The sequence below is a fragment of the Taudactylus pleione genome, unplaced genomic scaffold, assembly GCF_031769625.1.
Source record: "Taudactylus pleione unplaced genomic scaffold, aTauple2 ptg000092l, whole genome shotgun sequence".
Lineage (NCBI taxonomy): Eukaryota > Metazoa > Chordata > Amphibia > Anura > Myobatrachidae > Taudactylus > Taudactylus pleione.
The window spans coordinates 5,890,549-5,916,756 of NW_028284494.1; the positions used below are offsets into that span (position 1 = coordinate 5,890,549).

General features: G+C 47.8%; 1 protein-coding gene across 7 annotated transcripts in view; it reads left to right on the top strand.

Moving 5' to 3' along the window:
• Positions 1 to 26,208, top strand: part of ANKRD55 (ankyrin repeat domain 55) — a 133,791-nt gene that overhangs the window by 82,246 nt on the left and 25,337 nt on the right. For all 7 annotated transcript variants that reach the window (XM_088469473.1, XM_088469467.1, XM_088469469.1 and 4 more), the window contains 4 exons: positions 3,640 to 3,768; positions 7,014 to 7,198; positions 22,141 to 22,308; positions 24,866 to 25,518. In XM_088469473.1, the coding sequence (XP_088325599.1) occupies positions 3,640 to 3,768; positions 7,014 to 7,198; positions 22,141 to 22,308; positions 24,866 to 25,518 (1,135 nt within the window). The remainder of the gene's footprint in view (positions 1 to 3,639; positions 3,769 to 7,013; positions 7,199 to 22,140; positions 22,309 to 24,865; positions 25,519 to 26,208) is intronic.

Consider the following 26,208-nt stretch of genomic DNA (forward strand, 5'->3'; position numbering starts at 1 on the left):
CCCGCTTGCGAGCGTCCTGCGCTCGCGAGCGGGTCTGAATGAGAACCACTGTTCCCTCCCAGTACAGAGAATTCATTACTGCAGTTTCTCCCTCGCCTGCAATAACTGCCCTGTTCCTGTTAGAATGTCAGCTCTTTCATAACAATACTTTGTCTACTTTGTTTATCTCTTGGTTATCTCTGTTTTATGTATGCCCAGCTCTGAGGAGCACTGAGGCACATCAATGACAACAATAATTCTAATAATAATATTAATTATAGTAATTATTATTATTAATCCTGGGTCAATTCTGTGGAACGTTGTGTTTAACTCCAAAGTCCTTGGAACCTTAATCTAATATGCAAGCTAAACTTGTCATGCTTAATCATAGCCTTTCAGACTGACTGAACCGAATTCTGTGACTGAGTAGCAATATAATTAAATGAACACTTTACTTTTTAGTTATTCGAGATAAAGTACTTGTGATTGCATCTTACAATTAGCCATGGTAGCTTAGAATTTATTTATTTTTGCATCTCTTAGATTCTTATGGATAGAGGCAGCAACTTTGTGCATTTAACCAATATTTATTGTTAGAGTGTCAAATTGATGCCACCGATTATTGGTGGGCAGGCTAAAGTCTCATGAAAAGTTTCAAAAGTTGTCATTATTTTCTAGTGAACTGATCCTGTACATATCTCCCAACTGTCCCAATTACGGTGGGACAGTCCTGATGTGAGTACTTTGGACCTCATTCAGAGGCGGTCGTTCGGGAGCAATCGGTCGCACCCAAAGTGATCGAGAATATGCAAAGCGAGTGCTCAATCGCAACGCACATCGTAAGCGCGGAAACACCCACAACAATGAAAGCACACCTCCTATCTCTATGGGCTAATTCAGAGTCGGTCGCAGGCGGCAAACTCATATTTGCCAACTCTCCCTCATTGTCAGGGAGGCTCCCTGAAACAGCAGCAATCTCCCTGTCTCCCTGAAGAGTCTGCCAATCTCCCTCATTTCACCTTACCCCCATTATGACATTGTTATATAAAAGAAAAACCAGAGATATGTACATTCAAATGGGATCAATACTATAATTTCCCTGCATTGGTTATAAGGCACAATGATCCCTATGGTTACATGTATTTTCTGAGAAGTATCAGTGTGTTTTCATCAACAAATAGATCTTACTAACTGCTATGGGGCTCATTTACATGTGGATGTAAGTCAGTATTATGACACGCCTCTCAGATTTAGCAGTACACGCCCACTTTACCGCCACGATCATAGGTGCTGCTTTCACAATCTCCCTGACATGCTTTTTCAAAAGTAGGCAAGTATGGGCAAACTACGTCAGCACGATTAACACCTGTTACATTGTTAATTGCCTACAGACATCGGTTGAGGCAGAAACCATCGCCTGCACTCGCAATGCTTAAGGTAGACCCTGGGCTACCCTTAGCTCTGCGAGCAGTAGCGTCGCTATTCCAATGAGATGACTTGTGTGATGACTCGCTCAGTAATATATGCACGCCTTTAAAACGCCCGTTTTAAGGTCAACCACGCCTGCGTCCGCACCAACACACCCCCGTTCACAAGCACCTTCCCCTGTAACCACCCACAAACAGCACGAAATGTCAATCACAGCTACGACCTCGTAGTGACTAACGAGCAAGAGGATTGCGGTCGGAAAGACAGGCTTGCGCAGGCGCTCTGCCATGTACACGCATGCGCAGTTGAAAAAACCATCGCTAGCTACGACCAATTGCTCCGTGCGACAGCCTCTGAATGAGGACCTTTGTGCTGCGGTCATGACTGTAACTGCATTGTACTGATCGGCGGGGCAGTTGGGGAGGGTTCGGTCTATTAGTTAGAGATCCATCATGTCAACCTTCATTATGATGACAATGAACATGTTGAGATGTTCCTCATGTCGACGGTGATTAAATGCCGACATGGCCAGAATGTCATCAATGTGTTTTTAGGGTAAGTCTATACCTAACGTTCACCCTAAACCTGAGCCTGACCGTAATGCGACAATGTTGACATGTCATATGTTGAAATTTTGTCCATGTCACAATTTTTCAGATTTCAACATTTATGACGTCAGCATTTGGACCATATCGACATCATAAATGTTGACATTCCGGTGTTGACGTTAAGAATGTCAACTGTCGACAATCTGACACTGGTGCAGCCTGGGACTAAAAGGCTCATTGGATGGGGCCGGAGGGGAATGAGGCGCAGCCTAGCGCGCTTTTTAGCATTAGGCAAGCCCCTGCTTTTATTCTTTTTATTATGGACCACACCGCCCCTAATAGGTGGACATGCTCCCTTTCCTGATCCATGCAATGTTGGCGTATGATGATATTCTGCATTGTCATAAATCAGGGATAAGTGTATAGGGGTTTAAATGTGTAGAAGATTAATGTTATCCCCCTCTCTATCAGAAAGGATGAAGTAAAGCTGTTATATGAGATATTTAGCACTAAAAGCTCTATTACTGGCTTTTCTTTGCTAGTAATGAGAGATCTGTAGACATTTATAAAGCAGGATTTAGGTTGTTTATAAAGCCAGTGTGAAGCCTACACAGTACAAATCCTACACTTGCCCATGTAAAATTGTATTCAGCCTAAAAAGCACTTTCTTCACTGGGTGTAGTCAGGGCCGGCAACAGAAATCTTGGGGCCCGTTACACAGATATTTCTGACCCATACCCCCCCCCCGACCCCGACCCCTTGCCGATGCCAGCAGTGACAGCCCCCATATTATGCCCCCGGTAGTGAGGCCCATGTAATGCCCCCATATTATGCCCCCAGTAGTAAGGCCCCTGTAGTGTCTCCATATTATGCCCCCAGCAGTAAGGCCCCTGTAATGCCCCCTGTAGTGACCCATATTATGCCACCAGTTGTAAGGCCCCTGTAATGCCCCCTGTAGTAAGGCAGGCCCCTGTAATGCCCGCTGCAGTGCCCCCATATTATACTCCCTGTAGTAAGGCAGGCCCCTGTAATGCCCCCTGTAGTGCCCCCAGTAGTAAGCCTCCCACCGACATACAAACACTAAAAAATAATACCTTATCCCCACTCCAGTGCCTGCTGCCGTCCGTCCCCGGCGCCTGCTCCTCGTAACTATGTGAGTGATTTCATGACGTCACTCCCATAGTGCACTGCGGGACCCGGAAGCTGGAGCTCAGGAGTGAGCTCCGTCCTCCGGCTGTGCCCCTAGCCCATCGCCGGGCCTGTGTGTAGTTAAGAGATTAGAGGAACTGCTGTGACATTCTGCGTGAACGGTGTTACGCAGAGGATCAGGTTGTCTCTCAGCATTGCAATGACTCAGCGATATAGTCTTTAAATTCTTCTTTTGTGTCATCATTCCGCTGAATGCCATTGCATGTCGCTCTACGCTGTAGTTTTACATTTCTTATTTTGCAGAATTTATATTCAAATAGAGCTTGGACGACAAATGCATTGTGCTGCGTGGCGTGTTTGGGTAGGAATGAGAACAACTAAGGCCACATTCTGCTGATGAAACGTACAGTATTTTACAACTGGCAAATAGTTCGTAAAACAGTTTAAAACATTTTTCTCATCTCTATATGTAGGCAACAGCTGTACTCCTCATACTATTGCGTCTGCATTTCTTTATTGGTTGTGTGTATGACAGGGGATGACCTCACTGCACTGGGCAGCCTTTCACAACCGGCCACAGCATGTTCAGCTCTTGTTGCAAAAGGGTTCTGATCCTACTCTGGTGGATAAAGACTTCAAGACAGCTCTTCACTGGGCAGTTCAGGTATTGAATTCTAAGATTTGTTTTTGATTTTACATTATGATGTAATGAAAGCTTTCAGAGACACCTGCTTTCCACGACATTAACTGAATACTGTCATTTTCTGTAACTTTTTCTGTATATACTGTACAACATTAAGGGGCCTATTCATTATCAATTGGTTTTCCAAATTGAAGTGTCCAACTCTCTGTGAGTTGCGCAGTTGGATAATTAGATACAGCTGTCTCCACAATACTTAGCCACAAATGAGTTTGTTGGTAATTACCACCGGCGGAATTGTACACTGCCGGGACCAACATGTGTGACCTGAGTTGGGTCAGAGAGGACGTAGGGATAAAGGGCAGGAGGGGGCGGAGAGATCTGGTAGGACTTTCTTCCCATAGGAAGGAGTGGGGCTCTGGGAACCAACATTATTGAAGATAGTGTAGGTTCCTGCAGGCAGGGCCGGCGCTAGGCTTTGCTGCGCCCAGCGCCGTCCGGTGTTGCCGCCCCTTCCCTCCTCTCCCTCCCCCTGAGCTTACATTCTCAATAGCGCCGGGAGGGAGGGTGGGCGTTTCTTCCGCCCGCCGGATACAGTGGCGCTCCAGGCGACGGCCCGGCTTGCCCGTGCCTAGAGTCGCTCCTGCCTGCAGGCAAACTAAGAAAATGTTCAGTTTCCAGAGTTTGCTGAATACTTGGAGGACACATTGTGCCCTAATAATGAATTTACCCAATGTTTATACCATAAGTAGCGTTTTGTAAGACCCAACACCTCGTGTCTGTGCTGAAGACGCTGGCGCTGTGCCAGAGTTAAGAGCGCAGGTGCAATATCTCCAGGAAAATGGCACCAGCTAAGTGAATGTAATGATGCAGGGCTCATGTGCATCGCACACCCTGCACCCATTAAAGATACGCCGCTGGTTTGGAAGTAGTTTTGCAATCAGTCCGCCCTCTCATATATGAGCAGTTTTTGAAACTGCCTTTAAATTTTTTTTAGTGAACCAGCGATTATAACAAATGGCGGCAGATCCATTCTCCCCCAAATGTCTAAAACAACAGCTACCAATGTCATCAGTCTGTGGCCAATAACAAGTGAACATGTTCTGAGCTGGATAAATTTGGCCTCAGCCAGTGACATCTGGGGGTATATTTACTAAGAATCGAGTCTCATCGAGTTTTATTTTTTCAGTTTGATGCTTCTGAAACTCGCAAATTTATAAAGAAGTGAGTTTAGCTGAGGGCTAGTTGGCCAATGGTGAAGCAGATCGAGATTTCTCCCCTGAGTAGCAAGTTTACTTTATATAGAGATTACTCACCTGAGATTGCAGTGTTTTCTCTCTGCCAAACTCTCCCGAACAAGCAGCCTGCACATATCAGTGTGATATGTGAAGACTTCTTGTGTGTTCTACTTGTAAATAAAGAGTTAATAATTTTTTTAAAAATGACATAGAGTCCCCCCATCCCCAAAAGCATAACCAGCCCCTGGCTGCTCATCCGGTCCTGGTTCCTAAAAATACGGGGGGTAAATGAATAGGGTCCCCCCCCCCCTGTATATTAGGTACCAGCACCTGGAGCCAGTCCTGGTTTTAAAAATAGGGGGGGGGGAATTCTGTAGGGGTCCCCCTATATTAAAAACCAGCATCGGACTCAAATCCGATCAGGGTGTAATGCCACAGCCAGCGGACCCTATCACCAGGTCTCCCCAGCCAAAGCATTTGCACCCCAAGCCAGTCAGCCTAAGCATGGGATCTCAGGGGAGGTGGGGGCCTCTTTGGGAAATCCCAGTTTTCAAACTCTCATCTTGGTAAATTCCCGTATCCTATCTTCACTAGTGAAAAGTAACAAGAGTTTGGTCGATGGTGAATTAAAGAGAGTTTGCTAACTCTCCAGACTTTTCCTGTGGCAAAATTTGCAAGTGGAAAAAATGGCCAAACTCTCCAGAGAATGCTAACTCGACCAAATTTGAAACTTAGTAAATTTACCCTCTGGAATCAGTTCCCAACCAGAAAGGCATATTGGAAGACCTATTTGTACCTACTGATGGCCTGTATAGTGTAAATAATTTTATTCATTTAGAAAATATAATTTCTTCAATATTTTATTCATATATATATCGCTGAAATTGGAAACGCACAGACTGGGTGAGTAGTGCGAATTTTACCTCTATAGGGCCTGATTCTGAGTCAGATGCATCTGCGGCCATTTTTCTGGCTACTTACATCTTTATGCTAATGCAAGAATCCGCCAGTGTATAAGCAGTAAATCTGTGCATCTGCATGTGGAAGGCTATCCCGCCTACTGTTATTCTGCCTGCAGCCGTAGCTGTTATCATAGGTATAGACTGTAAGCTTGCACCCGCCCTGTAATGGGTACAAAGAAACCGTCAAAAACAGGAATCCCATCTCCGCCCGCACATTACGAACGAGCAAGGAAATCGGTATATAGGCCCATGTCACTTCCATAAGACAGAACACTAACGTGCATTTGGATGGTCACCACCCTGTCACTGTTCAGAAAAGCCTATATCACGTAAAGAGTGGTCTGTCGATGGACAAATCAATTAGTATGTGCTAGCCCTCTCCATTCATGCCCGTATACCTTATTCGAAACATGCGCAGTCACCTTTGTCTTTAAGTGGTGCATGTGCAGGATGCCAGAATTCACTAGTTCTTCCTATGGTGTGTGGCTCCCCTATTTGAATATGGACTACTCTACAGCCCACCTCAGGTGCCACCACTGGTGCTGAATACCTATACCAAGGACAACAGTTGGGAGGTATGTATTATGGATAATATAGGTATGTATTCTGGATAATATAGGTATGTATTCTGGAAAATATACAGTAGGTATGTATTCTTGATATTATACTTGCCTTTTAAGAGTCTATTTATTGGTCCTTGTCTTCAAACAGTGAGGGCCAAATGTAATAGGGTGAGAGTATAGAAAAGTGAGAGTTTCTGACACTTTTTAAGTCCAAACACAAAGTAACAGAGCGAACTTGCATGTTTTTTTAGACTTAGAAAACTCTCACGATTTAAAATCTCATTCAGATATTTTCCCATTTTGAAGATAAAACTCAACCAATGTGAGAGTTTACTGCTAAACTCTCAAATTTTCTAAACTCTCACCCTATTACATTTGGCCCTGAGGATCCATTTAATCTATATAAAATTACACCTAATGGTACTCTGATTCTTGTAACTTGGCTGTATTTCTTCATATGTATGACTCAATACCCAATATATAATAGTATTCTGCTTTGATTTCAGAGTGGAAATAGGGTGCTGTGCTCGATAATATTGGATCATCAGCAGGGACAGGCTACCATCAACTATGACGATGAGAATGGGAAAACATGTATGCACATAGCAGCTGCGGCCGGATACAGTGACATCATCTGCGAGCTGGCCAGAGTCCCAGAATGCAACTTGCAGGCCCTCGATGTGGATGACAGGTAAACATATAAAGGTATTAAGGGCCCTTTATATATGTGCCTCCTGCAGTACAAGTGGCATTTGTGCCTGCTGAATTTATTTATCTTACGCATGAAGAGGACAGTAGCTGCTAAGGCGAAACTTAGCTATATTCTGATTGGATAGAGGGTTGGCGGAGAAAGGACTTCCTCTGTATGTGCTAGTTACATGATTGCATCACTCTGTACACTCTAATGCTTATTCTTTCTGTGACATAATTATTTAAATAATGGCGAGCATTCCACGTTTGGTGTGTCCTTTTTTTATGGTTTGTACCATACACATTTCCAGCCAAATTTGCAAACCCACAAAAGATCAGGGGCAATTCCACAATGTTCTGAGTGAGGTGGATAACTAGGCACGCGTCTGGCCTTATTTAGGTACTGACTTTAAGTCACGCGCAATGTTCATGGAGTAGAAAGATTTTTTGCTATTCGCTAGGAAATCGCACAGTGCATGCGTTCCATTGAATGCACACACAAAGGCGCTGTGGGGGGTTGAGACACATTGTATCAGAAATGTTTTGGGTGGTGACTGGGAGGGGGCTACTCAGCCACATGAAGATGGTCCGTTATAGACATGTTATGGGAGTGTCACGAGCCGTTGCTGAACTGGTTGCGAAATCAGGGCCTGATCACTAATGCGTTCGCAGCTGCAAATTCACACGGAACAGAACTGCGAAAATATGTTAGTCCTTGCCAAAGCACAGTCGGCATAAAGACGCCCACTGCTGGCACTCACGGGCACTCACGCGGGTCTGACCAGCTGCAGACACTGCATATCTCCTCGCGCACAAAGGTCTCTCATGCTGCTTATGCAATCGCAGTGGCTAATTTATGCACGCCCATGACGCATAATGGCTCACATTGGAGACCATACTCTGATGGAGAATCTACACCTAGCGTGGGCCTGGCACAAGTTTGGATGGTGCGACCGATGGTTGCCTGTAAAGACGCACCAAGCGGTATTATAGCATCTAAAGACTCACAAAGTGGGCATCTCAGTACTTGCACAGTCAGATGTATGGCTGTACACCAGGGGAAGGGCTGATACTAGCATTAGCATAAAGTCGTAGATGCCACTACTGCAAAAGACACTAAAGCTGTCACAGCAGCGCTACTCAGAGTCAGCCGCTTAGAGTTAGAAGCTGGAAGGTGCACCTGGACACTACTATGTTGTGATGCAAGGGGTGCAAATGCATTTGGGTTTTTTATACATGCAGGGAAACTACTGCCTGGTTATACATGTAGTACACAAACATTGGGCAACTTTCTTTTTACACAGTGATCAAGTTAAGCCAGGACCCCCTCAACTCAGATTGTAAATTTGCCCCACCATGATTTTGCACTAACTCTGAGTGAGGCTCATATTTATTAAATACATTTTGTGGGAAATCCCCTGAAAACAGTAGCCCTTGTAGCCGATAGGCTACAGGTCACAGAATTTACTGGGAAAGGGATCTGTAGGATCTTTCCCCGGTAATGGCCATACGCGGGTGGTCCTGCAGCACAAAGCAAGGTAATCACATCAGCAATCACTTTACTTTACATATCACAGGGACGGGCTCCTGTCTGATCCCCTCTCCCTGGATGTGATTCTTAACACATCCCTGCGGTAAATAACGTCTCATTGCCGCAATAAGAAATGGAGGTATCTCTGGCGTTGAGAGGGGAATGGTAATGAGCTACAGCAATGACAATACCATGACTAAACAATCCCTTACGCCTCATTACCATTCCCCTTTCAGTGTCGGAGATAACAAGATACACCTCTATGTGGCTTACTCATCGTAACTAAAGTAAAGTTTAAAGCACAGTTTTTACTTACTTATCTCCATTTGAAGTATCCCAGCTATTAATGTAACCTGTAACTCAGGAGATATCACTAATATCTCCTGGTTACAGTCCAGCTTTGTTTATTTCCCCACGCTCTATACTTTAGTATGGGGATGTAGAAATTAGCATATTCATCAACTTACGACAATCGTAGATTTTCGGAAAGTGCATGTGTAACTGTATGCCATCCTCAGATGGCATACAGCTCCCGATAGTATTCACAAGCTTACACAGCTGCTTGTGTAGCAGAGGGATCTTTTCAGATCCCTCCCTGCTGTGTTCTGGATGCCTGCAGCTGCCAGCTCCCCCATCCCTTCTCCCGGCTCCACTGCACTCACCGCTGCATGAAAAGAGTCTTCATGCCGGCACAATTTCACAATTTCTGATGGCAGCCTAAAGGGGTTGAGTATGGGAGACCGGTAGTCGGGATGCCGACTGTCAAATTACCGACAGCGGCATCCCGATGCTGAGAATCTTGACAGGGGCTCCATAATTATCCTAACCCTTCTCCCTTCACCCCCTAACCTTCCTTTCCTGCATCCTAACCTTCCCCCCCACAACCTAACCCTCCCCATTAGAGGCGGGCGTCAATGCTCTTTCTGGCCCAGGGCACCAATATGTCTAATTACGGCTCTGATGCTCAGTAACTGCTAGTTTATACTAGAGATGTACACAGACCCTGCATTTTGATTTTGGTTCTAAATCATCGGCATGTTTTGGTTTAGGCAAAACCATCCTCAAGTGTTTTGGTTCGATTTTTGGTTTTCTGTAAAAGATTACTTCCAGTAAATTTTGACCACCTCACAGCACCTTAAATCACGAGGGAGGGACTGAAATGCAATCCAAGACATGCGAGATCCGGTTTTAGATGCGAGTTCCGAACATGCGAGAAGGGTCTCATCGCAAGCCCGATGGTCGCGACCATCAACCTGGCCGCTCGCTATAGCTGTGGGTGGCTCCAAAAAAAACAAAAAACGCCCTGATTCAGAGCGAGCGCTCTTTCAGAGCGTCCGGCTCTGAATCAGACCCTCATTTCACTGCAGAATGGATGAATGGAGTGTCTACTGTTAATGGATCTTGGGAGTGCTCCCCGAAAATTGGCCTGTGGTGGCCAATGTGATTGCTTTATTTCTGTGGGGGCCAATTTGATTGCTTTACTTTTGTGGGGGCCAATTTGATTGCTTTACTTTTGTGGGGGCCAGTGTGATTGTTTTAGTTATGTGGGGGCCAGTGTGATTGTTTTAGTTATGTGGGGGCCAGTGTGATTGTTTTAGTTATGTGGGGGCCAATGTGATTGCTTTACTTTTGTGGGGGCCAATGTGATTGCTTTACTTTTGTGGGGGCCAATGTGATTGCTTTATTTCTGTGGGGGCCAATGTGATTGCTTTATTTCTGTGGGGGCCAATGTGATTGCTTTATTTCTGTGGGGGCCAATGTGATTGCTTTATTTCTGTGGGGCCCAAAAATGTGATTGTTTGTTTTTTTCCTGCGGGGGCCAATGTAGTGTGTTTTTTTCATAGGTCGTGCACGCCAAATCGCCGGATGGTGTGCCTTGGCAATTTTAATATCTTGTGTAGTGTGCCTTGTTTTAAAAAAGGTTGAAAATCACTGACCTACTGTAATAGGCTTTCCTATGCACAAACATATGGAGGCTATCTCCAGCAAGGGCCCTACAGCTGGCAGGGTTATCATTAGCAATAATAGCACCTTACTAATAGCAACATGGGGCCTGGTTTAGAGAGGTACGCTAATCACAGAGCCGCCATGTCTTTGTACTGTGTGGTAATATGCTAATGCCACATGAGGCATCTTGTGTAAATAGATGGCTTCTACTGGCATCTTTGATCTGTGCTGCATATGAGGATGCAGCATTGGATCACCTGCATGAACATTGGTCATCTGAGGTTGTAATAGGGTGGGGTGCGGGTTGCTGTGCTGGTGGGGTCCCTGCGTATATCTGTCCATTTTTTTTATTTATGAAATATAGCAAATACAAAGCAACAGGTGGGTGCAGTGGGGTCAACTAGGGTTGCTGTCATCCATGCCTCATGTTTCCGATGCCACGCCCCCTGGTATATAACATTTAAGGGATGTGACCATGTGCCACGCTGGGGGCTTGTCCAGCTCTCCGGGAGCTACTGGGCAGCCCCCAGCCTTTCCCGTCACAGTGTGGATGTCACAAGCCACCCTGGAGACCCCAGAATCAGACCCTGTCGCTTACCTTTGCGGGCGCTGACCCGCGCTGTCTTCCGGCTCCCGCGCTGTGCGCTGCTTCCTTCTCTCTCTGGCCGGTCTCCGCTGTCCTATGGAGGGTCCCGCTGCTCTGCTGCTCCCACGCTGGCTCCTGCTGGTGGCTGGGCCCCGCTGACTTCTTCTGAGAAGCGCTGTCCTCCGGTCCATGGGCGCGGCCATCTTGGATTGCCCATGTGACTCCACTACCACCAATGAGGAGTCTTCTCCTTCTCTCTCAGCCTGCCAGCTGCCAGCGTCCACTATAAAAGGTTCCCCAATGCTGACAGAGGTTTCCAGTGCAACTACTTTCTTAGTTCTACTAAGTGAGCCTTCCCGCTGCGCTCCGAAGGTGTTTCCTGCTAGTATTCACCACTCAGCTACCAATGCCTACCCACGGCTATCCAGCCGCTCCACGTAGCCACTCAGCTACCAACGCCTACCCACGGCTATCCAGCCGCTCCACGTAGCCACTCCGCTACCAACATCTACCCACGGCTATCCAGCCGCTCCACGTAGCCACTCAGCTACCAACGCCTACCCACGGCTATCCAGCCGCTCCACGTAGCCACTCAGCTACTAACGTCTCCACACGGCTATCCAGCCGCTCCACATAGCCACTCAGCTACCAACGTCTACCCACGGCTATCCATCTGCTCCATGTAGCCACTCAGCTACCAACGTCTACCCACGGCTATCCAGCCGCTCCACTCTAGCCACCCAGCTACCAACATCTACCCACGGCTATCCAGCCGCTCGACGTAGCCGCCCAGCTACCAACATCTATCTACGGCTGTCCAGCCGCTCCACGTAGCTTCCAAGTTACCACGCTACTTCTACATTCCTCAAACTCCTATCATTTCGCTGCACCCTCTCATGCGGAGAAACTTTATTAAGCCAAGTCTCCTCCGGCGAGCGTCTGCGCCAAGTAATACAGGTCCAAGGCCCAGTCCGGGAACACAGCTTCCAAATCCCCCTATTGTGACAGTTTGCACTGGCCAGATGGACTCGGCAAGTGGTCAAGGATCTTGGGTAGATCCCTCGCAGGATGTACTATCTCGTCTGGAATGACAGGAGACCTCTCAGGCCCAGTTTATCCAGTTCATCCAAGATATGTCGTCACGCTTGGACAACATTCAGTCCTTATTGGCTCATCCCGCTCCCGCTGGCTCCCAAGCCGCCTCTCCTCCTGTGGTGTCACCTGCTCCCCCCCCCTTCTACCTCCTGCTCGTCTTCAGCTTTCCCCTCCGAGCAAGTTCGATGGCAACCCCAAATTATGCAGTGGGTTTTTAAACCAATGCGAAATCCAGTTCGTGCTACAATCTGCCAATTTTCCGACAGCCAGAACCAGGGTGGCATATATCATCTCTCTGCTCTCTGGCCAAGCACTGGACTGGGTCTCGCCCCTTCGGGAAAAGTCGGATCCTCTGCTCTCCAACTATTCCGAATTTATTTCCACATTTCACAAGATCTTTGACGAACCGGGAAGAACCACTTCCGCATCAGCTGATATTCTACGCCTCCGTCAGGGTAGCAGGACCGTCCGTCAATATGTAGTCCAGTTCCAAACTCTGGCCTCAGAACTCAATTGGAACGAGGATGCTCTCATCGCTGCCTTCTGGAGTGGTCTTTCAGAAAGACTCAAAGACGACTTCCCGTGACCTCCCAACCAAATTGGACGATTTAATTTCCCTTTGGAACAAGGTGGATCTTTGTCATAGGGAGTGTGCCTTGGAAAGAGGCAGACTTGATCGCGGAAGGCCACGTCCAGCTTCCCGTTTACCCTCTCCTCCTATGGGCGAGGAACCCATGCAGGTCAACCGCTCTCGTCTATCGGCTGAGGAACGACAGAAAAGGCAGAGACAGAACCTCTGTATGTACTGCGGATCTTCTCAACATTTAGTTAGATCCTGTCCCATCCGTCCAATTTGTCCGGGAAACGCCTCCTCCTAACTTATGACAGAGAGGTTAAGTTAGGAGTTGCCATCGAATCACATAGGAAGTCTGATTCCACCATCCAGGCTCAGTTAAAGCTTCCTCGAGGTTCCAAAGCTGTATTAGCTCTTCTGGATTCTGGAGCAGCAGAGAACTTTGTCACTACGGACTTTGCGCAGAAATATCAAATCCCCATAGAAGCGTTGCCTCGAGTCATCACTTTAACCGCCATCAATGGTAGTCGCATTACCAGTGGAACCATCACCCATCGTACAGCACCACTTAGACTTACCATTGGGGTGCTTCATACCGAACAACTGTCCTTCCTAGTGATTCCCAAAGCCTCTCATTCTTTAGTCCTCGGGCTACCCTGGCTACAGAGACATTCACCACAAATTGATTGGACCACTATGCAAATAACCTCTTGGGGTTCCAATTATTTCAAAGGCTGTCTTCAGCGGGTAGTACCTGTCCGATCTTCCGTCATACAGGATTCTACAGACCTGCCCAAAGCTTATGATGGGTTTTTGGCCATCTTCAGCAAACAGAGCGCAGATCTATTACCTCCCCATCGTGATTGGGACTGTCCCATAGATCTGATTCCCGGGAAGAATCCTCCTAGAGGCCAAACCTACCCTCTATCTCTCCCTGAGACTCAAGCCATGTCGGAGTACATTAAGGAAAACTTAAGTAAAGGCTTCATTCGACCTTCCACATCTCCAGCCGGGGCTGGATTTTTCTTCGTAAAAAAGAAAAACGGTGGGCTGCGCCCGTGTATAGACTACCGGAGTCTTAATGAAATAACTATTAAGAATCGCTATCCTCTTCCTGTCATAACAGAGTTATTCGATAGAGTCAAGGGAGCCACAATTTTTACCAAACTCGATCTAAGAGGGGCCTATAATTTAATTCGTATCCGTCCAGGCGATGAATGGAAAACGGCCTTCAACACCAGGGATGGGCACTACGAATATCTCGTTATGCCCTTCGGCCTCTGTAATGCTCCAGCCGTCTTCCAGTTTTTCGTCAACAAAATCTTCCGTGATCTTTTGTACAAGTCCGTGGTCATTTACTTGGACGACATTTAGATTTTTTCTCAAGACCTCCAAACTCATCGAGACCATGTGAAAGAAGTCCTTCTGAGATTGCGGTCCAATCAACTTTTTTGCAAATTAGAGAGGTGTCTGTTTGAAGTCTCAAGTGTACCATTCCTGGGGTACATTATCTCCGGAACAGGTCTTCAAATGGATTCTTCAAAATTACAAGCCATTCTTGATTGGTCTTTCCCTTCTTCCTTAAAATCCATACAAAGGTTCCTAGGGTTTGGCAACTATTATCGCAAGTTTGTGAAAGGTTTTTCAACACTGGTAGCTCCTATTACAGCCCTTACCCGTAAGGGAGCAGATCCAACTAAGTGGCCCGTCGAAGCTACCTCAGCATTTCAACTCCTTAAGCAAGCCTTCATCTCCGCTCCCATCTTAAAGCAACCGGATTCCACCCGGCCATTTATCCTGGAGGTGGACGCATCCTCCGAAGGTGTCGGTGCTGTGCTCTCCCAGCGGTTTGAAGATGAAAAACTTCATCCCTGTGGTTTCTTTTCCGGAAGTTTTTGCCTGCAGAAAAGAACTACACCATCGGAGATCAAGAGTTACTCGCCATGAAACTAGCCCTCGAAGAATGGCGATATCTTCTAGAAGGAGCTCACTACCCCATTACCATTTTTACAGACCACAAGAACCTGCTTTATCTTAAATCTGCAAATTGCTTGAACCCTCGTCAAGCCCGGTGGGCCATGTTTTTCTCCAGATTTAACTTCAAACTCTCCTATCGTCCCGGCTCACAAAATCTCAAAGCTGACGCACTCTCCCGTTCCATGACAAGCGACCCTGATCTACCCATGGAACAGCCCCAACCAATCCTGAATCCAGCTTTCTTCGCCTCTACCAAATTATCTTCTATACCCCCGGTTGGGAAGACTTTCGTCGCTCCAGAACTCCGCAAGAGGTTACTGCATTGGGCCCATGCTTCCCGGTTCTCTGGTCACTTGGGTATGGATAAAACCCTTGAGTTCATACAGCGGTCCTATTGGTGGCCTTCGATGAAAAAGGATGTCAGGTCTTATGTGTCGTCATGCATCAAATGTGCCCAAAACAAAATACCTCGACGGGTTCCACACGGTCAACTCCAGCCTCTTGCAATTCCATTTAAGCCATGGACTCACCTCTCTATGGATTTTATCTCTGATCTTCCTCCATCTCGGGGCCACAACACAATTTGGGTTATCGTGGATCGCTTTTCTAAAATGGCTCATTTTGTACCTCTTACTGGGCTTCCGTCTGCACCTCTACTCGCCCAGAGTTTTATAAAAGAGATCTTCAAGCTCCACGGCCTTCCTCAAGAGATCATCTCCGACAGGGGACTACAGTTTGTAGCGAACTTCTGGAGGTCACTCTGCTCAGCCCTTCAAATAAAACTCAAATTTTCTACCGCTTATCACCCCCAGACCAATGGTCAGACCGAAAGGGTCAATCAAGACCTGGAACAATTCTTGCGCACTTTTGTCTCCTCCTCCCAAGATGACTGGATTGAACTTCTTCCTTGGGCCGAATTTGCTCACAATAATCATTATCACACGTCCACCAACTCAACTCCTTTTTTTACAGTTTTTGGTCATCATCCTCGAGTGCCAGATTTCCCTCTTCTTCCAACATTAGATGTGCCCGCGGCCAAGATGTCTCTTCAACGGTTCTCCAACATCTGGGAGAAGGTTCGATCTTCTCTGACTAAAACCTCAGCCCGGTACAAGAGATTTGCTGACCGCCAAAGACGAGCAGTTCCCAATTTCCAGCCTGGGGATATGGTCTGGCTCTCTACCCAAAACCTAAGACTCCGAGTTCCCTCAATTAAAATTGCCCCGCAGTACATTGGTCCATTCCCAATCGTCAAAGTCTTGAATCCTGTGGCCTACAAGCTAAAACTTCCTCCATTTCTTCGCATTCCAAGTTCTATCCATATTTCTCTTCTAAAACCACTGATCTTAAACCGATTTCAGAAGGTCCTTCCCAAAGCTTCTAGTGTTCAAACACAACAAGGAGAGGAGTTCGAAGTTGACAGAATCTTAGATCCCGTTGTCGATACAATCGTCTTCAATACCTCATCGACTGGAAAAATTTTGGTCCGGAAGAAGGAATCTGGATAAATGCCTCCGATGTCCATGCGCCCCGTCTGGTCAAAGAGTTCCATATGAAATTTCCTCATAAACCAAGGAAGTGTCCGGTGGCCACTCATGAAGAAGGGGGTGCTGTCACACGCCGCCCTGGAGACCCCAGAATCAGACCCCGTCGCTTACCTTTGCGGGCGCTGACCCGCGCTGTCTTCCGGCTCCCGCGCTGTGCGCTGCTTCCTTCTCTCTCTGGCCGGTCTCCGCTGTCCTATGGAGGGTCCCGCTGCTCTGCTGCTCCCACGCTGGCTCCTGCTGGTCGCTGGTAACCGCTGACTTCTTCTGAGAAGCGCTGTCCTCCGGTCCATGGGCGCGGCCATCTTGGATTGCCCATGTGACTCCACTACAACCAATGAGGAGTCTTCTCCTTCTCTCTCAGCCTGTCAGCTCCCAGCATCCGCTATAAAAGGTTCCCCAATGCTGACACAAGTTGCCAGTGCAACTACTTTCTTAGTTCTACTAAGTGAGCCTTCCCACTGCGCTCCGAAGGTGTTTCCTGCTAGTATTCACCACTCAGCTACCAACGCCTACCCACGGCTATCCAGCCGCTCCATGTAGCCACTCAGCTACCAATGTCCCCACATGGCTATCCAGCCGCTCCACGTAGCCACTCAGCTACCAATGTCCCCACATGGCTATCCAGCCGCTCCACGTAGCCACTCAGCTACCAACGTCTACCCACGGCTATCCAGCCGCTCCACGTAGCCACTCAGCTACCAACGTCTCCACACGGCTATCCAGCCGCTCCACGTAGCCACTCAGCTACTAACGTCTCCACATGGCTATCCAGCCGCTCCACGTAGCCACTCAGCTACCAACGCCTATCCACGGCTATCCAGCCACTCCACGTAGCCACCCAGCTACCAACGTCTCCACATGGCTATCCAGCTGCTCCATGTAGCCACTCAGCTACCAACGCCTATCCACGGCTATCCAGCCGCTCCACGTAGCTACCCAGCTACCAACGTCTCCACACGGCTATCCTGTCGCTCCACGTAGCCACTCCACTACCAACGTCTACCCACGGCTATCCAGCCGCTCCACGTAGCCACCCAGCTACCAACATCTACCCACGGCTATCCAGCCACTCCACGTAGCCGCCCAGCTACTAACATCTATCCACGGCTGTCCAGCCGCTCCACGTAGCTTCCAAGTTACCACGCTACTTCTACATTCCTCAAACTCCTATCAGTTCGCTGCACCCTCTCATGCGGAGAAACTTTATTAAGCCAAGTCTCCTCCAGCGAGCGTCTGCGCCAAGTAATACAGGTCCAAGGCCCAGTCCGGGAACACAGCTTCCAAATCCCCTGATTGTGACAGTCGATGACATATATATCTGCTCCGTTCAGGGCTGGCCCTAGCCCAAATTTTTTTGGTAAGCGAGTATATTTTGTGGCGCCCCCAGACATATTGTTGTGCATGCCCAAACAAATTAAGGGGCCGTGGTCTCATGGAAAAAGCCATAACCATGACACACACCCCTTTCTTGTCACTCTAGGAACCATCCTTTCCATTCCATATGCACTTTAATGCAGTCTCCCCAGTAGTGCCCCTTATACAGTACCCCCAGTATGCAATGCCCCCAGTAGTGATCGCCCTTATGCAGGCCCCCAGTAGTGATCCCCCCTATGCAGTGCCCCTTATACAGTGCCCCCAGTAGTTGTCCCCCCTGTCCATTACCCCTTGTGCCCCAGGAGTAGTCTCCCTTATGCAGGGAGTATAAGTAGTGCCCCTTATATAGTGCCGCCAGTAGTAGTCCCCCCTATGCAGTGCCCCCAGTAGTGGTCACCCCTATGCAGTGCCCCTTATATAATGCCCCCTGTAGTGGTCCCCCCTATGCAGTGCCGCTTGTGCCCCAGGAGAGGTCCCCCTTATGCAGGCCTCCAGTAGTGCCCCCATTAGTGATCCCCTCTATGCAGTGTCCCTCATACTGTGCCCCCAGTAGTGGACCCCCTTGTGCAGTGCCCCTTGTGCCCCCAGTAGTAAGCCCCTTATATAGTGCCCCCAGTAGTAGTCCCCCCTATGCAGTGCCCCCAGTAGTGGTACCCGCTATGCAGTGCCCCTTATATAGTGCCCCCAGTAGTAGTCCCCCCCATGCAGTGCCCCAAATAGTGGTATCCCTTATGCAGCGCCCTTTAAATAGTGGCCCCAGTTGTAGTCCCCCCCTCTATGCAGTACTCCCAGTATTGTCCTATATATAGTCCCTCGGGCCCTCAGTGGTAGTCCCCTACTATGCAGTGCCCCTAGTAGTGGTCCCCCCTTGTAGTGGTGCCCCTAGTAGTAGTCCACCCCCTTGTAGTGCCCCTAGTAGTAGTCCCCCCCTTGTAGTGCCCCTAGTAGTCCCCCCCTTGTAGTACCCCTAGTAGTCCCCCCCTTGTAGTGCCCACCCCCCCAGCAGACACACACGTAATAATAATAATAATTTAAAAAAAAAACACTTACCTGAAACCCCACTCCGGCTCCTGCTCCCGCCGCCGCCATCCGCTCCTCCGTCCGTCCTCCAAGGCCGGCCTGCTCTGCATTATGGGAGAAACGTCATGACGTCTCTCCCATTGCCCACTGCAGGAGCCGGAAGATGGAGCCCATGAGTGAGCTCCAGCCTGGCCCCGGCAGTGGGCGCAGCAGTCAATGAGAGTCTGACAGACTCTCATTGGCTGCTAATTAAAACAAACACACTGCTGCCGGTGCCAGCGGCTGTGTGTTTGTCACTGTGTAGTGCTGACTGACCTCCGGTCAGCACTACACACGCGGTGCAGCCTGTGTCACAGAGACACAGGACCTCATTCAGAGCCGGTCGCACAGAGTGTGCGGTCGGTCTGAATGAGGGGAGGACGTCTTGAATTTTCAAGACGTCCTCCTTTGCGGTGGTAAGGCTGTGGGTTAACATCCACAGCCTTACGACCGCCTAAGGTGATGGTCGCGATGGTCAAGACCATCGCGACCATCGGGGCTTACGACGAGACCCTAGGGTAGGGTCTGCCTTGTCGTAAGCCCCGGAGAGCTTCTGGCTCTGTCTGAGCTGGAAGCTCTCCACTGACATCACTAGTGATGTCAGTGGGGCCGCCCCCAAATGGTAGGCGTTCCCATGGGAACGCCCCCGTTTGGGCTGCCACCCCCCGGCCCGCCTTCCAAATGGGGCGAGCTGTCAATCAACATCGACAGCTCACCCCCTTTGGATCGAGACCCGCTACGACCGGCAGCGAGCGCTAATGACCGGGTCCGAATGACCCCCACGGCCCGCATGGTCGCAGCTGAGGCGCCTTCCACTATGTGGCGCCCTACTCAGCTGCGTACCATGCGTATGCATAGCACCGGCCCTGTCTCTGTCATCCATCACCGCTGCTTGGTGACACCATCCAAGGGAGGGACAGCGAAATAGCAGAGCAGCTCTGCTGTTTTGGTGTCACCCCCTCGGATGGTGTCAAAATTACTTTATGCTCCTTCCTTACAATAATTATTAATTAACATGACAGTTTCTTCACAGTTACCTGTAGAACTATTTTCGTAAACGTCCCCTAATGTATAATAAAATGATAAAGTGCACACAGGGCCTGTTTCAGAGACGCACGCAATCCGCACACAATGCTGACGCTCATGTAGTTGAACAATTGTTTGCAACTGCACATGTCCCAAAATTTCTAAAGGCTCTTACTGTGCATGCATCACCCAGAACGCACAGCACGCACAAACACGCTGTGGTGATGGAGACAGACAATATCAGAAATGTTGTGTAAAAGTGATGGGCGGCAGCTGGGAGGTGTCTGGAAGTGCACACAAAAATATTCCGTTCAGTGGGCCTGTTATGGGACCCTCGCGGGTGTGTCAATGCAAGAGGCTGCATCCACAGACGCAAGCAGGGCCACTAAAAGCTGGCCTGAGCACGGGTGAAGGGGTGTGGCCTAATCCCGGAAGGCGTGACCACACCCTCTTAGAAAGAAGTAAAAAAACCTAGTTGGGGTGGGGGAAGGGGGCGCTGTGATGTCCTCAGCCCAGCACCATTCCAGGGGGGTGCAATCAAGATGATCGCTCCCCCCACAGGCAAAGGAGACTCCTTTTGCAGCTCAGCACACAGCAGCATGTACTGGTCGCTCAGCTGACAGATAAGGGGGAGGGGGGCCACACAGGGTTAATGGCTGCCGCGGCACTGAAGGGATTAACCCCTGTGCTGCGGCGCCATTTTCTACAGGGACAATGGGCGCTAGGCGCCATATTTAAAATGTATTACCGGCGCTAGGCGCCATCTTGTTAATGTTTTACCGGCACTAGGCGCCAGGTGTGTAAAAAAAAATCGTGTTTCAGGCTGCTGTTTAAGCGCCGCATGCTCCCGGAAGTAAGCTCCGGCAGAGTGGCGATGATTGTATTAACCCCAGGAGTGCTGGGCTGGGGGTGGGGACTGTATGATGGCGCCGCAGCCCTGGATCATCTCCGGCGGCCGCGGCACAAGCTAATGCAGAGCCGCTTGGAGCATCCAAGGGACACTACAGACAGGCACCCTGCAACCTGTGGTGCTGCCCCCGTCCCCTAGGCGTGATATCATGACGTTACAGGTTTAGTTGGCAAGGTCGGCATAGAGCCCTGTTACGCCACTGATAGGGCTGATGCAAATTTAGATACTGCGACCAATGGTGACATATAAGGACAAACCAATCGGTATTACAGAATGTACGGGCGCTAAATGTAGGCATCTCAGCCCTTGCACATACGGCCGCACGAATGAACACAAAGGAAGGCGTTTGTGTCAGCATTTGCATAAAGTCACCATAGATCCTGCTGTGTGTGCCTCAGAGTCAGGCCCACGTGGTGATGTCCAACCGGGAAAGCAAATAGAAAGTATGGTAACTAGAAATGTTTCTGTTGTAACATCTGAAGGTGGCAATAACAGATAAGAGTTATTAAAAATGTTTTATTCTTTAGATCAGAGTTTCCCATACTCCACCATTACAGTCCATTTTTTAAGGATATACATGATAGAGCACAGGTGACTTAATTAGTACCCAAGTCAATTCGACTAAACCATCTGGACTCAAGCATGGATTGTAATGGCGGAGTTTTGGAAACTCTGCTTCAGAATTTGTTATTTGCAGGGGCGTAACTAGGGGTTATGGCACCTAGGGCAAATTGAACCCCCCCCCCCTTTTTTTGTGACCTGGGCCTATTGCCCAGGGTCACTTACAGGGGCATGGGACAAATGCCCGCCATTCAGTTCCACAGGTCTGAGGCCTGATTACCTCCTTAGACCTAGTGCCCGACAACCTGGGGGTAAATGGCGGGAAGGCCTCATAGAGAGCGTACCTGTCTGTTGGGAGAGGCTGCAGTGGGGAGCGTCGTCAGCTCTTTTAATTTCCCACCACGCAGAAATCTCCGGTACTCAGCCGCATTCTTCTGCCACTGGTCCGTCTTGACCAGAGGCGCCGCCACTGGAAATCTCTCTTGAGCCCAGCATCTTCTGGCCTCTTCCGCGGCCACCAGAGCGCTTCACGTTGCGTCCTTCGCCCGCCGCCGCTGAATTTGTTCTTTGCCTAGTGGCAGCCGACGTTTTAATGACAGTGGATTTAGGACTAGATTACTAAGGCCATTATTTGGGTTTATATAACCAGAGAGATAAAATAATGTTCATCTCTCATATTTTCATCTGTATGTAATAAAATGTGCGATATATACTGCATATGTGTGTGTATTGATGTCTCTACATATTCTACTCTAGAACTCCCTTACACTGGGCCGCAGCAGCGGGAAAATCTGACTGCGTTCAAACTCTGTTGAAGTTAGGAGTAGATATTAACCCCAGGGACATCAATGAGAATACACCCCTGACCTACGCCATGTACTGTGGACACGCTATATGCATCAAACTACTTTCTCAGGAGAACAGGTAAATATGTGGCATTACGCAATAATAAATATTGCATCTAAGTTTGGTGTTTTCTAAATATTGTTTCTATATTACCATATTATTATTTTATTTTATCATTTTAATAAATAATACTTAATTAAAAATACTATTAATCATCAAAAACTGCCTTTAATGGCATTATTTTGAATAACATTATGCAGGAAATAGACTGAGCATTTCCGGCACTTTATAACTTGTCGAGTTTCCTACAACTTTTGAGTAATACTCATGGGCGACTTTCATTAGGTGTTTTCTGTCAGAAACCGTTATTTGCATTGGGAGTTAGTAGTCCCGGACATTTCACCTAATTCATTATATAAGCCTTGTTTGTGCATATAATATTTTGGTAGTTTTGCTAAGGTGGTAGGTTCCTCTAACCATTGTCCACGGCATACACAGACTGGCAGCGGGTCTCGGCAATATCTCGGGGAGCCAGTTCGATTCTGGAGATAGGTGAAGGTAGACCAAGGAAAGGAAATACCAAAAGGCTCAGATGTGATGGAATATTCCAAAATATATAAAATAACTTTGTTCTGTTATATAAAAATCATATTTAACACACTTTTAAAAGGTAACAGCTACAGTATATAACATACACTACACTATTGGCTCCATTTAATAATTATCCTAATTACCAGCAGCATAATTCGGTTAGTAGCACAGTGATACGGTGTCCTCATCCTTAGCTGCATCGTCCGCTGAGTAATTCGCATGCATGATGGCCACCTGTGGCTATATATTACACTTTCACTCGACAGGAACTCCGCAAAGCCTGGGAGACCTCTCTGTCACTGGTTCAGTGATGGGATTGGCATAGAGCGGCATAGAGCCCTGCTCTGGCCTTGGTTGAAATAGGCCATATACACCGATCAGCCGTAACATGAAAACCTCCTACCTAATATTGTGTAGGTCCTCCTAGTGCTGCTAAAACAGCTCTGACTCATTGACGCATGGACTCCACAAGACCTCTGAAGATGTCCTGTGGTATCTTTACACCAGATGTTAGCAGCAGGGTATGCAGCCAGGCTTCCCGACTGTCACATCCTGGCAAGGTACTAATGATAGGCGTCGAAATCCCAACACCTATCATTAGCCCTATGCTGCGAGACCGATGCCCGGCATACCGAACAAAGGCAAGCTGGGCGGCGGCAGCCGACAGCCGCAGGGGGGGAGGGTTAGGTTAGGAGCTCCTGGGGGGGACATAGGGTTAGGCACCCCCACCGGGAGGGTTAGGGTCAGGCTAGGGGAAGGGTGGGTTAGGGTTAGGCACCCCTGGGGAGGTTAGGTTTAGGCACCCCCACAGGAGGGTTAGGTTTAGGGTGCGGGGAGGGGGGTTAGGTTTAGGAACCCCTGGGGGGAGGTTATTGTTAGGCACTTGGGGGGGAGGTTAGGGTTAAGGGGGGAAAGGTTAGGGATAGATGAGATACTTACCTTGTCGGGATCTACTCCTGTCGAGCTTCCGGCGTCGGTATTACATCCGCCGGGCTCATGTCTGGTGGGATTTCATACCGATCGCAGCAGCAGATACATTAAGTCCTGTAAGTTGCGAGGTGGAGCCTACCTGGCTTAGCCTTGTTTTTCCAGCACATCCCAAAGATGCTCGATTGGATGGATATCTGGAGAATTTGGAGGCCAGGTCAACACCTTGAACTCTTTGTCATGTTCCTCAAACCTGAACATTTTTTGCAGTGTGGAAAGGAGCATTATTCTGCTGAAAGAGGCCACTGCCATCAATCGCGCTGCTCCTATGTTTAATATAACTTTTTATTTTCTGTAAGGCTTGCTAAAGACACTGAGGGTCTTTTGTATTAAACTGGATACACACTAAGCGATATATCTGATGATATATCCTTCCAATGTGCATCGGAACGATATTTCGGCCACATCGCTCAGTGTGTACGCACTATTGCGCGTTCACGTGAGTCGTTAGTCGCATCTTCTGATCTGCTATGGGATGGAGACCCCATTCATTGACTTATACCGCGTTTGTTTTTGTTTTGCTATTTTGATAATTGACCAATAATAGATGTTTCAAATGTTAAACATTTAACAGCACAATTTAATTTATACAATATGCATGGACTTTTTACCAGATTGAACCAAAGAATAATATTGAGCTTCCCTGCAATAAAATGTTATATTTACTGTGTCCCAGTCCCAGCTTCAACTAATGATTGAATAGCACCTTTGGGGAGGTGACTGTAAAATCTGCAAAGAATAGAAGAAAAAACACTCTAGTGCCCGGAGTCTACTAATGCTCCGGTGGCTGGCCAGCCGCATCAGTCGGCTGCCGGCCACCAGGGGGAGAGGAGGGGGCCCCGTACGAGGAGTGCACACGGGTCCACTCCTCTCTTAAAACGCCCCTGGTCTTTTTGCATCATTATTCCTTTCATCACATGATAATATTGGGGCTAAAAGCAGAAAAAGCAATGTTCCTGTTTTTTTTAACTTCAAACTATGCTGAAAGTAAAGTCGGAGAGTCTAGTTGTATTGGTGCAGTTCTTTTAGATAACATCAATGTTTTCTGCATTTGTAGTAAACCAGATCCATTGCAGCCATTGGCTTCTCCAGGCTCTAAGGCCATCAGGAAAGAAGGACGTCTCACTGTGCTAAATCAGATCTTCTCATGCAAGAAGAAGAAAATGGAGCAGAAAGCTCACCAGAAAGACAAACTCAGGTATAACGGAGAAGAGACCTCAGAGGTTGATGACATCATCACCACGTTTGACTGTATCCTGGACACAAACTGCAAAGATCCAGCAGATGAACGAGTGGCCTCTGTGAACTGTAAAAAAAGGACAGTGGAATCACAGAAGTATCTACTGTCAGACAAGCAGAACTGTAAAGGTCTTCCACCCATAAGAACGCAGAGTCTCCCTCCAATAACTCTTGGAAACGCCTTTTTAACGACTTTGCAAACTACGTCAGATGTCCCACAGATCAACCCTTTCAATTTTGCACACAGATCTCAAAAAAGCAAGAGCGAGCATGACTTGTTTGACCACAGAAGTAATTGCCAGCCTTTGAAAGACAATCCATGGAATATAGCTGCTAACCAAATCCTGCCCCATAAATCATGGACTTCGCCTCACCCAGACAAGTTCAAGGATCTTGCTTTGCCTAAAAAGTCTAATCCTATTGACAGTCTATATCCTCCTCATCTTCCTCATATGGAAAATTCACATTCAGGTAAAGTATACAATATATGTAATATACAAAAATTAATTGCAGTAAGGGTGTGGTGTGGCTGTGTAATCACAAACTGAGACTAATGTGGTCACTGAAAAGTCTAAATGAAGCCACCTGAATGGGTCTGACTTGCATCACACCTGGTGTAAGTGTAAAGTTGATAGGTGATGACTGTGAAGCTAATGATGACTGTGTGTGATTGATCGCAAGTTTGAAAACACACCCATTTATTCAAGTAATACAGCATCCAAACATTAGATGGGCCATCTGTGGGCTGTCCATCCATGGTTACTATTGATGGTTTCATTGGTGTTTACCATCGATGGCACTAAACCATCTATGGTGAACCATCAATGGTTTGCACCACTTGATGGCCATCACTGCTAGAGGGCAAGGAGGGCTGCGGGCCAATCAAAATAGGAGCAGTGCTTAGCGGCCGCCAGGGGCGGTGCTAAGCTCTGTAAAAAATAAAAAATTGGGTTCTACTCTGACATCGATGGCAGAGAACCAGTGGATCTCTGCCATCGATAGCAAAACTATTGACCATCAGTAGTTAACCATCGATGTTTGATAACTATCGATGGTTGATAGCCATCCCTATTAAACAGTACTTTTACACTGCAAAGAAGCTTTGTTTTTCAGAAACAAATACTGATTTGTGCAGAATTGGGGGATGCGCATATATTTATA